This window comes from Oncorhynchus gorbuscha, linkage group LG20 (assembly GCF_021184085.1).
Source record: "Oncorhynchus gorbuscha isolate QuinsamMale2020 ecotype Even-year linkage group LG20, OgorEven_v1.0, whole genome shotgun sequence".
NCBI lineage: Eukaryota > Metazoa > Chordata > Actinopteri > Salmoniformes > Salmonidae > Oncorhynchus > Oncorhynchus gorbuscha.
The window spans coordinates 6,549,902-6,565,066 of NC_060192.1; the positions used below are offsets into that span (position 1 = coordinate 6,549,902).

General features: G+C 44.5%; 1 protein-coding gene across 1 annotated transcript; it reads right to left on the minus strand.

Moving 5' to 3' along the window:
* Window positions 1-10,528: 10,528 nt before the first annotated feature.
* Window positions 10,529-15,165, minus strand: LOC124007275 (alpha-2B adrenergic receptor). Its single transcript, XM_046317718.1, has one exon. It carries the CDS (start codon window positions 13,751-13,753, stop codon window positions 12,101-12,103), a length of 1,653 nt encoding a protein of 550 aa, XP_046173674.1. The 5' UTR covers window positions 13,754-15,165; the 3' UTR covers window positions 10,529-12,100.

Genomic DNA, 15,165 nt, shown 5'->3' on the forward strand with positions numbered 1-15,165 from the left:
CACTCCTCCACTGGACGATAATACAGATTATTGCAAATCCTATGTTGATGACTGGGTTCTTTCTTGTAAATTGTTTCAAATGAAGTTGCTGTTCAATTGCTCTGCCATTATTATTATTATTATTATTGTAGGAGGTATTCTTGGTGGGGTTACCCCTGTGCTGTGATATGGGTTTTATAGGGTGTGTATTCTCTTTTCTCTCCTGGCTATCTGGTAAACAGGCTACACGCTTAGGCAGTCTCTTCTGCTGATGTGTGTGGGTCTGGTAGTGGTACTCTCTATTCTACTCTTTTTCCTTTCGGCATGGTTAATACCTGCCTGGCGCCTGAACAAAATCTTTATCTTTACCCCTCGCTAATAAATACCGCTACAAACATAATGCTTTTTTCTACAAACAGGGCATTTGTAAAGTATTGAGACCCCTTCCCTCTTTCCACATTTTGTTATGTTTAAGCCTTGTTCTAAAATTGATTAAATTAACTTTTCCTCATTGATCTACAGACAATACCCCATAACGACAAAGAGAACAGGTTTTCAGACATAATGTCCCACAGTTGACAGTGCACGTCAAAGCAAAACCAAGCCATGAGGTCGAAGGACTTGTCTATAGAGCTCCGAGACAGGATTGTGTCAAGGAAGGGTACCAAAACCTTTCTGCAGCATTGAAGGTCCCAGAGAACACAGTGGCCTCAATCATTCTTAAATGGAAGATGTTTGGAACTTCCACTCTTTCTACATCTGTTCGCCTGGCCAAACAGCAATCAGGGGAGAAGGACCTTGGTCAGGGAAGGGACCAAGAACCCGATGGTCACACTGACAGAGCTACAGAGTTCCTCTATGGAGATGGCAGAACCTTCCAGAATGACAACATCTCTGCAGCACTCCACCAATCAGGCCTTTATGGTAAAGTGTCCAGACGGAAGCGACTCATCAGTAAAATGCACCTAACAGCCCACTTGGAGTTTGCCAAAAGGCACCTTAAAAGAAAAACAAGATTCTCTGGTCTGATAAAACCAAAATGTTACTCTTTGGTCTGAATGCCAAGCGTCATGTCTGGAGGAAACCTGGCACCATCCCTACGGTTAAGCATGGTGGTGGCATATGTTTTTTAGCGTCCTGGAATAGGGGTGTCATGACTGTCCTGTAAGGATCCGAATGGGTGAGATCAGCTTGGCAGTAACCAGATTCTCTCTCACCTACAGAAGATGGGAGGAGGGAGCTGCTGTGGGGGTTGACACCTCAGGAACGGAGATCCAGAGAACTTCCCTCTCCAATTCGCTAGTCATCTTTGTCTCCAGAGTTTCCCGCCAAAAATAAATATGGCGAAGTCCACGCAAAACTAGATAACTCGTCAGATTTATCTACAAACGGGCGCACAACTTAAGATGCATGTTGCTTTGATGAACAACTCTCAAAGCAGTAATGTTCTAGTCCAAATGCTGCCGAGCAAAGGCGATCAGTTAATGAACTCAATAACCAAGTTGGGTGACAAAACAGTGGAACTCATTGAAGTCGCTGACCAAATGATTGATGAGAGAACCGAAGTGAGAGACGGGAAAATTGATCTCCAAGCAAGCAGAGGAAATCTCATTACTGAATCTCTTGCTCCTCTCTCGCTCCTCACTCAACCTCTATCTGTAAACCATGACATATAAGTCTGAGGCTGAACGGAGCCAGTGCAACACTCATGTGTCTAAAATAAGTACTCTAAGCACCCAAGTGGACTCTGCGATGAAGTAGAATACTTCCCTTAGGTACCATCTGGAGGAATTCAAGAATGGTCACGCGCTACAACGTGACTACCCAAACAAGCAACCGTGTTCACAAACGGAGCTCAGTACACAAAGGAGTGAAGACGACAGAAGGTTTCAGACTTTGCCTCTCAGATGTCCCCCAGTCTTCTCCTCTTGGCCATTCGGCACAGAGTAATATGGCATCTCCTCGCCAACAAAATCAAAGCTTGGCTTCTCCTCTTGGCCTTTCAGCCCAAGTTTCCCCACCAACCTTCTCCGCGCTCTTGGCACGGAATGCCTTGACAAAATTGTCAAAAACTTCTGCACCTTTGACCCCGTTCCAGGGAAGCCAAACGACACTCGGCAGACATAGACAACGCCTTGGATGGCTACCCGAACACTACGGGTACTGACAGGTTTTACCTGCTGAAGCGAACATCGACTAGACACGTAAGGTTCATCCGTCTACAACAGCAACACATGCAAAACAACTACACAACTTTCCACGGCTTTGAAAATAGAATTCAGTGGTTCTGCAACTCACAAACACAACTCGCTGGCTAACATTGTAAAACAAGCTCGGAATTTTGACTTTAATTTATTTTGGGCAACAGACATACAACAAAGTGCACAGTGTGGACCCAGAGGATATCATTTGAAAGTATTCATTTAAACGCTTGTCCCAAAGTGGTCCTCGATGGAATGAAGACCCACAAGCATACAATCATAGGCTTCATTCAGCTTACTTTGTCATACGTCATTATACAGCCCAGATTGGCAAACTAATCTCAGAACTCAGAGAGCTTGTGAGCACAGCTTTTAAGGCATCAAAAGTGGGTCGTTTGGTCCCACTGATTTATTGGGAAAAACAACCAATAAGTAACCGTGCTGTCTCCACTGACCACACTGTCTTCTAACGTTGGCTGCAACACTATCATCCACAAGGAGGATCTGTTGACAGGACCCCTTGGGAAAATGTATTTCGACACCTCTTGATATCTCTTTAACATCCAATCGGCAAACCTGATAGACTATCCTTTTCATGTTTTCGCAGAAAGATACCCTTGGCTCAGTTCACATGTACTGGAACGGTTTCCACACGTGAACGTTGTGGTGACTGGCAGGCCACGACAGCCACTGAGAGTTTTGAAGCACAAACACCAGGAGATTTGGTTGTAAGGTTCTAGCCAATTGACTAACGCGGCTGCTGGCAACTTGTACAAAGGGTCCGACCTATTCGCTGGGGAATACTAGCCCAGACCCATTATGAGCCTCGTCGAGGCCAGTGGGAAAGTCGAGGCCGCCTGATCAGGAAACAAATCAAGTTGACAATAATCATTGCTTGCCAAGTGTAGACTCAATTACAATGCAAATAGTAAAATGCTCTAATCATGTGTTCCGGTAGGACAACATTTCGGTATGAATTGGTAGAGTGGCTGGTTGCCTTGGGTACCAATGCCAGGAACAGTCAGTCCAGCCACAATCAGTCAGGAGGTTAGAGACCTAACAATTCAAACTGATAACAGCAACAGAGGAGGTAGTGATCACTCAGATTGCAACACGTGGAAGGGAATCTCCAAAACACTCTTCTGATGGTTAACACGCATGCCACTAATAAACAGAACCCTCCATTCAGGAGGAAAGTTTTTAGAAGTCATCTCACCGCGTACGACTGGTTCAGTGCTTATAGAGTACTTCTGTCGTGAGGTTAGCTCCTCCGTGGATAACATGGCTATGAATAGACTCCTTCATACCTATCGCCACTACAGTGGTGTAAGACACATTGACTTCTTGTAAAACCACAATAAGTCCCCTTGGCCAATGTCTTGAGGTCGGCACCGATTTCTTACTGACACACAGTCACTGACATGGATGATCATGATCTGATGACGTCAGACTCATTCTGAACAGGTTGCGGCCTACCAGGATATTTGGTACTTCTTTCCCTTGCATATGAGCTTGTGTAAAAGCATAAATGCACATGTCCAATGGGACATTTAGTGAGGATTTATACTAGGATCACTGAAGGGCCCGAGCAAAATACCAGCCTTGGTAAAGTTGTAAACAGACCTTTGACTCTACAGCTACAGCTCACCAGTTTCTCCCCAGAGGTACATAGGTCATCTCTGTAGACTGTCCGGAGTACCTGGTGCCTTACAGCTGTAGACTTATCATGTAGTTATCAACTTGGGATAGTGCCTTTAGCAACACATCGCTAATAAGGATCTCCCCCAGATTAGACAAAATGCCATGCTAGTAATTTAGCCAAGACCGCGTCTGCTAAATGGCATATATTATATTATATTATATAGATGATTTAAGGTGTTTACTATATTTTGTTTATCTTTTGTTTGTGTTCATTTTTCTTTCATTTCCTTTTACACAGGAAGTGATACTGCCACAAACAAGTTCCCCATACAACCACTAGTTAGTGTCACATGTAATGATGTATTGCATGAGTGTTGTGCGTTATTAATGTCTGTCTAAATTGATGCCTGGACAACTGGACGACGGATCAGGAATGATGATTCAAAACCAGGAGATCCCCTGGCCAATCTTGTGGTGGTGTGCAGCTTGCAGGAATCCAACCAGGGTAAACCACCAGAGGGGGTCTACTATGATGACCTGAAAAACCAGGACATCCCATGATCACTTTTGTGGTGGGTTGCAACTTGCAGAATCCTTCCTAGATTAAACCCAACAGAGGGGGACTGTCATGAATGTCCTGTGAGGATCTGAATGGGTCAGATCAGCTTGGCAATAACCAGGCCCTCTCTCACTCATAGAAGATGGGAGGAGGGAGCTGCTGTGGGGGTTGACACCTCACGCCCTGTTGTAAATTAAAGGAACGAAGATCCAAAGAACATCCCTCTCCAAATTCAGTACACGAATGTTCCTTTGTTTCCAGAGTTTCCTGCAGAAACTTTATCACGTTCAAAAGCGAATACTGGAACAATATTTCTAACATAAGAACGTGGGCAATGCTCAGAGGTGATCTAAAGAATAATAATTGAATATGGGTTATGTTGTGATGCCTTTAACTTCTTGCGTCGAGCCATCCCGGATCCGGGATCGTGACTACAGCATCAAGCCATTACCATAACGCAGCGTTAACTATTCATGAAAATCGCAAATGAAATGAAAACAATATGCTAGCTCTCAAGCTTAGCCTTCTGTTAACAACACTGTCATCTCAGATTTTGAAAAATATGCTTCTCAACCATAGCAAAACAAGCATTTGTGTAACAGTATTGATAGCTATTGATAGCTAGCGTAGCATTTAGCGTTAACATTCAGCAGGCAACATTTTCACAAAAAACAGAAAAGCATTCAAATAAAATCATTTACCTTTGAAGAACTTCGGATGTTTTCAATGAGGAGACTCTCAGTTAGATAGCAAATTTTCAGTTTTTCCTGAAAGATTATTTGTTTAGGAGAAATCGCTCCATTTTGTGCATCACGTTTGGTTCCCAAAAAAAAAACGAAAATTCAGTTATCAAAACGCTGAACCTTTTTCCAAATTAACTCCATAATATCGACTGAAACATGGTAAACGTTGTTTAGAATCAATCCTCAAGGTGTTTTTCACATATCTATTCGATGATAAGTCACTCGTGGCAGTTTAGTTTCTCCTCTCTTCAAAATGGAAACATGCACGCACCTGGAGATTACGAAATAGTTTCGACGCAGGACACCGGGCGGACACCTGGTAAATGTAGTCTCTTATGGTCAATCTTCCAATGATATGCCTACAAATACATCACAATGCTGCAGACACCTTGGGGAAACGACAGAAAGGGCAGGCTCATTCCTGGCGCATTCACAGCCATATAAGGAGACATTGGAACACAGCGCCTTCAGAATCTGGGGCATTTCCTGTATGAAACTTCATCTTGGTTTCGCCTGTAGCATTAGTTCTGGGGCACTCACAGATAATATCTTTGCAGTTTTGGAAACGTCAGAGTTTTTCCTTTCCAAAGCTGTCAATTACATGCATAGTCGAGCATCTTTTCATCTTTTCAAAATACCTTGTTTAAAACGGGAACATTTTTTATCCAAAAATTAAAAGAGCGCCCCCTATCTCGAAGTTAAGTGTTATGAAGGAAATACTGTAACTTGAAAAGTATATACAGTGAGGGGAAAAATGATTTGATCCCCTGCTGATTTTGTATGTTTGCCCACTGACAAAGAAATGATCAGTCTATAATTTTAATGGTAGGTTTATTTGAACAGTGAGAGACAGAATAACACCTCTGTAGCTCAGTTGGTAGAGCATGGCGCTTGTAACGCCAGGGTAGTGGGTTCAATCCCCGGGACCACCCATACGTAGAATGTATGCACACATGACTGTAAGTCGCTTTGGATAAAAGCGTCTGCTAAATGGCATATATTATATTATTATAACAAAAATCCAGAAAAACGTGTGTCAAAAATGTAATAAATTGATTTGCATTTTAATGAGGGAAATAAGTATTTGTGAGTGGGAAAACGTACAAAATCAGCAGGGGATCAAATCCTTTTCCCCCCTCACTGTGCACTATATGTACAAAGTCGCCATTACATTTAATTGTCAGCCATAGTGCTAGTTTGACCACCAGAAGCCATCTTTGAGAAGCATTTGATAGTCTTCAATATTGGCTGTACTAGAGAATTTATATCCTTTTTTTGTAAGAACTCAGTATATGGGATTGAGTTTAAGTGCCACTGCATATATTCAATTGGTCAGATTATCAGAATATAGTTCATTTCCACCCACCTTCTGATGTTCCCAGAATCTCTATGTTAACCAAGGGGTTTTCAAATGTAACATCAGTAGGGTAGAGAGAGGAAAAAGGGGGGAAGAGGTATATATGACTGTCATAAACCTACCCCCAGGCCAACGTCATGACACTTCCCTTCTCGGAGTTCAATCTAGTCTATTCTTCAGAGAACTATATCAAATTGTTTCCTGCAAACCCACACAGACTTGTTCCCTCCTGTGGTTGTCAATATTTCTCTAACTTACTTTGAAGCACACACACATATTAGATGTTTCCTTTCAATTATTTAGCATTACCTCAATAAATGAATGCTTTGTACAAGTCTTCTCCAAATCGTTATTGCTTATCATATTCTGCAACATGTTTCATAATCTTCTGCAACCCTAGCGGTTTCTCCCCTCCCTTGGTGGGGAAACGTCCGTCCTTTTATCAGTTTCACAGTTGTCACAATACATTGAGTGGTTGTTTTAACTTCTTAATTTCTCTCTCACTATTCAAGCGATCAACTCACTAATGGATGAAGATGCGCTCGGCAAAGGCCATCAAAATTGCTACAGAAAAAAGGAAGAAGATCAAGCAAGCCGAGTCCCAAGCATCCCATCGAAGCAATTGGCTAGCCTTTCTTTAAAGGAGCATCGTACAGAGTGAGCAACAGTAGAAGAGACGGGTCCGGATCCCTTTCAGACAATCAGAGCCTTACCGGCGTACCGCTGAAAGGCCCATCACCCTTCCTATGGAGCACTGTTTCTGACAGAGATCCACATCAAACAAAGGCATTTAAACGTAAATACATTCATGATTTCTAAGTCCAAATGGGCTGCACTTCATGTGCAAAGTCTATGATTACTGTGAGAATAGTTTCTAAAATGTATCAATGATAGTGTCTCTTTTTTCTCTCTCTCTCTCTCTCTCTCTCTCTCTCTCTCTCTCTCTCTCTCTCTCTCTCTCTCTCTCTCTCTCTCTCTCTCTCTCTCCCACTCCATGTCGTTGTGTAAAAAGCCACCATATTGTGTCAGTCCACTAGGGACCTTTTCCTAATGTATTAAGTGTGTAGGTTTATTCTGTGTTATTATTTAGTTTGCTAGTAAATAAATACCTACATCTATTTGTGTAGTACTGAATCATAAGTAATGCTGGGGCTTTTGAAGTTGCAGGAGGTTACGACTGTTCCGAATGAGGTTATGATTAATTCATTGACTGTTTTGTGGATATCAAATCAAATGTATTTATATAGCCCTTCGTACATCAGCTGATATCTCAAAGTGCTGTACAGAAACCCAGCCTAAAACCCCAAACGGCAAGCAATGCAGGTGTAGAAGCATGGTGGCTAGGAAACTCCCTAGAAAGGCCAAAACCTAGGAAGAAATCTAGAGAGGAACCAGGCTATGTGGGGTGGCCAGTCCTCTTCTGACTGTGCCGGGTGGAGATTATAACAGAACATGGCCAAGATGTTCAAATGTTCATAAATGACCAGCATGGTCAAATAATAATAATCACAGGCAGAACAGTTGAAACTGGAGCAGCAGCACGGCCAGGTGGACTGGGGACAGCAAGGAGTCATCATGTCAGGTAGTCCTGAGGCATGGTCCTAGAGCTCAGGTCATCCGAGAGAGAGAAAGAAAGAGAGAATTAGAGAGAGCATACTTAAATTCACACAGGACACCGGATGGGACAGGAGAAGTACTCTAGATATAACAAACTGACACTAGCCCCCCGACACATAAACTACTGCAGCATAAATACTGGAGGCTGAGACAGGAGGGGTCAGGAGACACTGTGGCCCCATCCGATGACATCCCCGGAAAGGGCCAAACAGGAAGAATATAACCCCATCCACTTTGCCAAAGCACAGCCCCCACACCACAAGAGGGATATCTTCAGCCACCAACTTACCATCCTGAGACAAGTCCGAGTATAGCCCACAAAGATCTCTGCCACGGTACAACCCAAGGAGGGGTGCCAACCCAGACATGAAGATCACATCAGTGACTCAACCCACTCAAGTGACGCACCCCTCCTAAGGACGGTATGAAAGAGCCCTAGTAAGCCAGTGACTCAGCCCCTGTAATAGGGTTAGAGGCAGAAAATCCCAGTGGAAAGAGGGGAACCGGCCAGGCAGAGACAGCAAGGGCGCTTCGTTGCTCCAGAGCCTTTCCATTCACCTTCACACTCCTGGGCCAGACTAATAATAATAATATATAAATAATAATATATGCCATTTAGCAGACGCTTTTATCCAAAGCGACTTACAGTCATGTGTGCATACATTCTACGTATGGGTGGTCCCGGGGATCGAACCCACTATCCTGGCGTTACAAACGCCATGCTCTACCAACTGAGCTACAGAAGGACCACACACTCAATCATATGACCCACTGAAGAGATGAGTCTTCAGTAAAGACTTAAAGGTTAAGACCGAGTTTGCGTCTCTCACATGGGTAGGCAGACCATTCCATAAAAATGGAGCTCTATAGGAGAAAGCCCTGCCTCCAGCTGTTTGCTTAGAAATTCTAGGGACAATTAGGAGACCTGCGTCTTGTGACCGTAGCATACGTGATAGGTAAATTTGGGAGATGGTAACTCTTTAAACAACCACTCTCGTTGTGCCCCAAATTCCTAATTGTTACATGATTAATTTAATCGGGTAACAATTTAAGCACAGTTAGTTGATTAGATAAATAACAGTCATATTTGTAAGTCGCTCTGGATAAGAGCGTCTGCTAAATGACTTAAATGTAAATGTAATGAAAGTAAAGTCACGACAGGGGACAAGTCAGGATCAAGGTAAAGATAAACAAGGCAAAGTACAGAGAGATCCTTCATGAAAACCTGCTCCAGAGCACTCAGGACCTCAGAATAGGGCAAAGTTCACCTTCCAACAGGACAACGACCCTAAGCACACAGCCAAGACAATGCAGGAGTGGCTTCGGGACAAATCTCTGAATGTTGTTGAGTGGCCCAGCCAGAGCCTGGACTTGAACCCGATCTAATATCTCTGGAGAGACCTGAAATAGTTGTGCAGCGATGCTCCCCATCCAACCTGACAGAGCTTGAGAGGATCTGCAGAGAAGAATGGGAGAAACTCCCCAAATATAGGTGTGCAAAGCTTGTAGTGTCATATGCAAGAAGTTTTGAGGCTGTAATCGCTGCCAAAGGTGCTTCAACAAAGTACTGACTAAATGGTCTGAATAATGTGATATTTAAGTGTTTTATCTTTAATATGTTTGCAAAAATGTGAGAAAAAAACATTAGGGGTTATTGTGTTTGGATTGATGAGGGAGAACATGTTTTTTTAAATCCATTTCAGAATAAGGCTGTAACGTAACAATGTGGAAAAGTCAAGGCGTCTGAATACTTTCCAAATGCACTGTAAATACCGTAGAATTTTTATTTATTGAATTTTGTACAATACACCAGCTTGTTCAGTCATGGACATTTATGAAAACACATAAATAAAGATATTATTATGGGTTTGTTGGTTCACACGGAATTTGAGAATATGCATTCATAGGCATGCATTCTGTAAAACATGCAACCACATACACACATACACACAGAGAGGACTCAGCATCGTCTTGTCTCCAGGTAGTGCCTGGGCAATTAGAGTCTGTTTTGTGTCTTTCATCCATTTCACAGAATAGCCTTAACATTTTTTCCTGCTGTAGTATTCCCATTCCGGTTTTCCCGTTGTAGCCCTAGGTGTGCACAGCACTACCATGCTTTTCCCAGGAGGAGGTAGAATGTTCCTGGGATCACAGCAGAGGATACACTCCTCCTCATTGCTCTGGGTGGTGGTTAACTCCACAGGGAATATTGAGAGGAGAGGACACTCCATACATCACAACACAGAACACACACCCCAGGCTAGAGAGACCGAGAGAGTGTGTGTTTGTGTGTGTGTGTGTGTGTGTGTGTGTGTGTGTGTGTGTGTGTGTGTGTGTGTGTGTGTGTGTGTGTGTGTGTGTGTGTGTGTGTGTGTGTGTGTGTGTGTGTGTGTGTGTGTGTGTGTGTGTGTGTGTGTGTGTGTGTGTGTGTGTGTGTGTGTGTGTGTGTGTGTGTGTGTGTGTGTGTGTGTGTGTGTGTGTGTGTGGTCTTGTGAGTTCCTCATGCTCTCATCTTTATCTCAGATATAAAAAAAAAACACCATTAGAGATTTCCTCTGTTCCAGTAAAACCCGTAGGCCATCACACAACAAGCACACACAGTATTTAATAACTACTACTGCAGATCCTCTCTAAACCCAACATATTACATTACTGAGGCATTGGTCATATCGAAAACCCATATTTCACTTTTCATGTGTTTACATTCATTTCATACTCATAGTAAAACATAAAGGTGCATTTCTGACACTGAACACAAGACACAAATACAGCTGGGTTGTCCCCTATAAAACATGTCCGTCACAGTGTATGAGTTCACGACAGAGGCCAGTCGCCATGCAAGGTGTAAAGCAACGCTTCCCAAACTCGGTCCTCGGGACCCCAAGGGGTGCACATTTAGGTTTTTGCCCTAACACTACACAGCTGATTCAAATGATCCAAGCGTGATGATTGGTTGATGACTTGAATCAGCTGTGTAGTGATAGGGCAACAACAACACAAACTGCACCCCTAGGGGTCCCGAGGACCGAGTTTGGGAAACACTGGTGTAAAGGATGTAAGGTTCTTTGTCTGTCTGTCCTTGGACAAACTCCCTTCACACACTACAAGTTCTTGAACACAGAGAACTCCAGGAACACATTCTACTGCACACGTTCTACCACACATTCTCCTGCCCAATCTGTGTCCTTGCGGTGGACAGTACCTGGTAATGTCTAAGAACACTCTCCTGATACTGCGTCCTTGTAGTTCAGAGTGGCCAGTCACAAGCCTAGAGGTAATGGCTGTGGGAATCCAGATATACAGACAGACAAATTATTCAACAGAGAGCAGCCTTGGTTTGCTTATAGATAGAAAGATGCAAGCAGTGATATACTTAAGCAATAAGGCACGAGGAGGTTTGGTATATGGCCGATATACCATGGCTAAAGGCTGTTCTTATGCAAGACGCAACGCGGGGTGCCTGAATACAGCCCTTAGCCGTGGTATATTGGCGATATATCACAAACCCCCAAGGTGCCTTATTGCTATTATAAACTGGTTACCAACATAATCACAGCAGTGCAAATAAATGTTTTGTCATAACCATGATATACCACGGCTGTCAGCCAATCAGCATTCAGGGTTCGAACCACCCAGTTTATAATGTAAATTGAGCAACATGTCCTCATGACTGATGGCCCTGTTTTGTTCCGATCACTAAACAAGCTGTAACAGAGTTTTTTTTTTCAGGTATATTGCGTCCCTCCCTCCCCTCCTCTCCCACTGCCCCCAATGGGAACATCAGAGCATCTTGATCTACTCCAGCATCCCATAGTTCAGCCTTTTGTTAATCTGATCTAACGGAATGTTCAGCAAAGGACGGACTCAGCAGATTGTCTGTGGTTTCTTACACAAGAAAGCTAAAAATCTATCCTTACAGTATATCCACTCTGGAAGTCATTGTCCTTAGTGTCCTTACACAGCATATACTCTAAAATAAGGTGTCCCTTCTACAGTATCCACTCTAAAAGTTTGTCCCCTTGGTGTCCCTACAGAGGATCTTCTTGAAGGCCTTCCTGAAGTCCTGGTTGAAGATGGTGTATATGACAGGGTTCAGACAGGAGTTGCAGTAGCCAATCCAGAAGAAGAACTTGAAGAGGGGATCAGGGAGAGAGCAGGTCTCAGGACAGATGGCCTGCAGCGAGTAGGAGAAGAAGAAAGGGAACCAGCAGATGACAAATACCCCGATTACCACAGCCAGGACGAACGTGAAGCGCTTCTCGCGATTCACCATGGCCTTGCGCCGAGACATTGGCGTGACCTGAGCCTTCCCTGGCCTGTCAAAGGCCAGCTCTGTGCTGGTGGGTGTGGCAACGGTCTTTTTGAACTTGTGAGAGGTCAGAGAAGAGAGAGGTTGAATTTTTAACCCTGCACCTCCAGACTTTGACCCTCCATTGTTCTTAACTGTCCTGTTCCCTCCCTCCCCCTTTCTTTTTCCACTCATCTCTGCCTCTGCCTCTGCCTCGGAGCCAGAGCTGAAGCTGTCATCATTGGTGGTGTTTCTCTGTCTCTTCTCCCGTCTCTCACCCTGTCTGTGGGTCTCCCCAGGTTGGATTTCTGCAAGGGGGAGTGTGGGGGAGAGAGCTATGGTGGGTGAGGGAGGATGGGGTGAGGTGGGGACAGAGGTTGGTGAAGAAGGCTGGGTCTGTGGTTGTGGTTCAATCTGTGGGCCGGTCGGGGTCTTGGCCTGGGTCTCGCTCTGGGGAGGAGGAGATGAGGGGGAGGAGACAGGGAGACTCTTCGAAGGTACGGCATCCTTGGATTGTCCATCTGCTTTCCCTCCCTCCCCTCTGCTGTGCTGTAGTTGGCTGAGAGGCTTGGGCTGGGGGGTAATGACAGGTCCAGGTGCGTGGGCTGTTGGAGTGTTGCTAGACGCTTTGCAGGGAGTTGTGTTAAGGTTGGGTTTTTCCCCTGGCGGACATCTTGTGTGTTGCTTGGCAATCTGGTAGATCCTGATGTAGACCCCGATCATGATGAGACACGGGGCGAAGAACGAGCCGATGGTGGAGTAGAGAATATACCAACGCTCGTTGTTCAGCTCACACACCTCCACCCCTCCCTCGCTCTTATCCAGGGAGAGGAGGGGAGGGAAGGAGATGGCGGCCGAGAGAAGCCAGACCACCACGATGGCCGCCTTGATGCGCGCGGGGGTTCGTTGGGCGCCATAGGACACGGGCCGGGAGATGGACAGGTAGCGGTCCAATGAGATGGCACAGAGGTGAGCGATGGAGGACGTGCAGAAGAGGACATCCAACGCCAGGTAGATCTCACACCACAGTGAGCGGAACGCCCAGTATCCCTGGAGCTCATTGGCCAGCGAGAAGGGGATGATGAGGGTAGCCACCAGGATGTCAGCTGCGGCCAGCGAGACCAGGAAGAGGTTCTGTGGGCCGCGGAGCGAGCGCGAGGTCAGTACGGCGATGATGACCAGGATGTTGCCCACGATGGTGAGGATCATCATGAGGGTGATCGCGGTGGCGAACAACGCAGTGGCCTCTGGGGAATAGGGTGCGGTTCGCAGTACTGTCTGGTTGCAGGGGGTGGGGCCAAAGGTGAAGCTGATGTTCAGGTTCACCCTTGGCCCTGACAGGCATGTAATATCTGGAATCATGGCCATGGCGATGCCAGCTGAAGCTAGAATTTTGGAGAAAACTCAAACTCACAGGGACAGCGAATTATGTTTAGAGTGAGTGAAGGTGAAAGTAGAGATAGGTTTCTGTTATCTGCTAGCTTAATCCCTTGAGGAAGACTTGTTGTCCAGTGAGAGTGCAGTAAATGGAGGGGCTCTGACGCAGAAACAGAGACATGGCTGTTGGGCTCAAGAGGCGTCCACTTGGAACTTTACGCACTAGATGATTGAATTAAAATGAGAGAGAAAAAAAAGATTGTACCGCTTTGCCCAAGGCATCACCGAGACTAACAACTTTGCCCGTGAAGAAAATATCATTTTGTTCCTCCAGTCACGCACTTTCTCTTTCATGTCTCTTTTCAACATCCAGGTGCGGATATATCCACTAAATCGTTATTGGATATTCAAATAAATAATTACTTCATTAATCTCATTTAATCAGGCAATTAAATGACTAAGTATCTATTAACTAACACACACACCGCTGATGCTTGGATAGTTATTCTTCTGGGGAAAATTATTAAATTGCTTGAACAAGCGCTAGAAAAACGTGTCATCCAAACGTAGTGCTTGAAGCAGTAAAGGTCCTTCAGGCAATCCATAGACCGTGTTCTATTTAAATTCATTGAAGTAAAACGTCCTTAATTATAGCCTACCATGAAATCGGAACACTCCCCGAATCTCACCAGCGCAACGAAGCGCACCAGGATGCAGAGACGCATGAAATGATACTTGGGCTGATGAAATGCCTTTTAAAAAGTTGCTATTCATTCACATTCGTAGTGAAAACATATCACGGAATAGAGACCGTTTGAAGATGTAAAAAGTCACCCAACAATCTGCGCTCCTCAGCTTCCATCTGTCCAAAAGGACTTAGGTGCCGAAACGAGACCCGCACTGAGCCGTCATCGTCAATAGATAAGCAATGAGTCCGAGAAGACTTCAGCCACAAACATCAGATCAGTTAATTCAATTGTAGGGAGAGAAAAAACAAACATATTCCTTTATCTTTCGATTGTTTGATATAGGGTATAGGCCTATGCTTTATAGTTCCTCTGAGCGCTGTGCAATACTGTAATAAAAAGGGTGATGACAACACCTCACTGATTACATGATGATAATGTAATCATATTTATCCCCATTATACTGAATTATTCCTCTCTTTTTTCCCGGTCTTTGATTATGCGCAACTCGACCAGGTCCACATTCTGTCAATGACGCACCGATAACAATAAAGACGAACTTATTTCTGATTCAACTTCATTTTTCCTTCAATAGTGGTTGAATAATGAGCATATCTTGCGTATCCAGTTTGATGTTACTTTTTCTTTCACAAAGACGCACCGGCTTCGTGCCCCGTCCAACTGAGCCCCGTTAACTGCCCGAGCCGGGTTAATAAC

Coding starts and splice junctions, on each gene's coding strand:
- LOC124007275 (XM_046317718.1), bottom strand. CDS start 13,753: ATGGCCATGATTCCAGATATTACATGCCTGTCAGGGCCAAGGGTGAAC.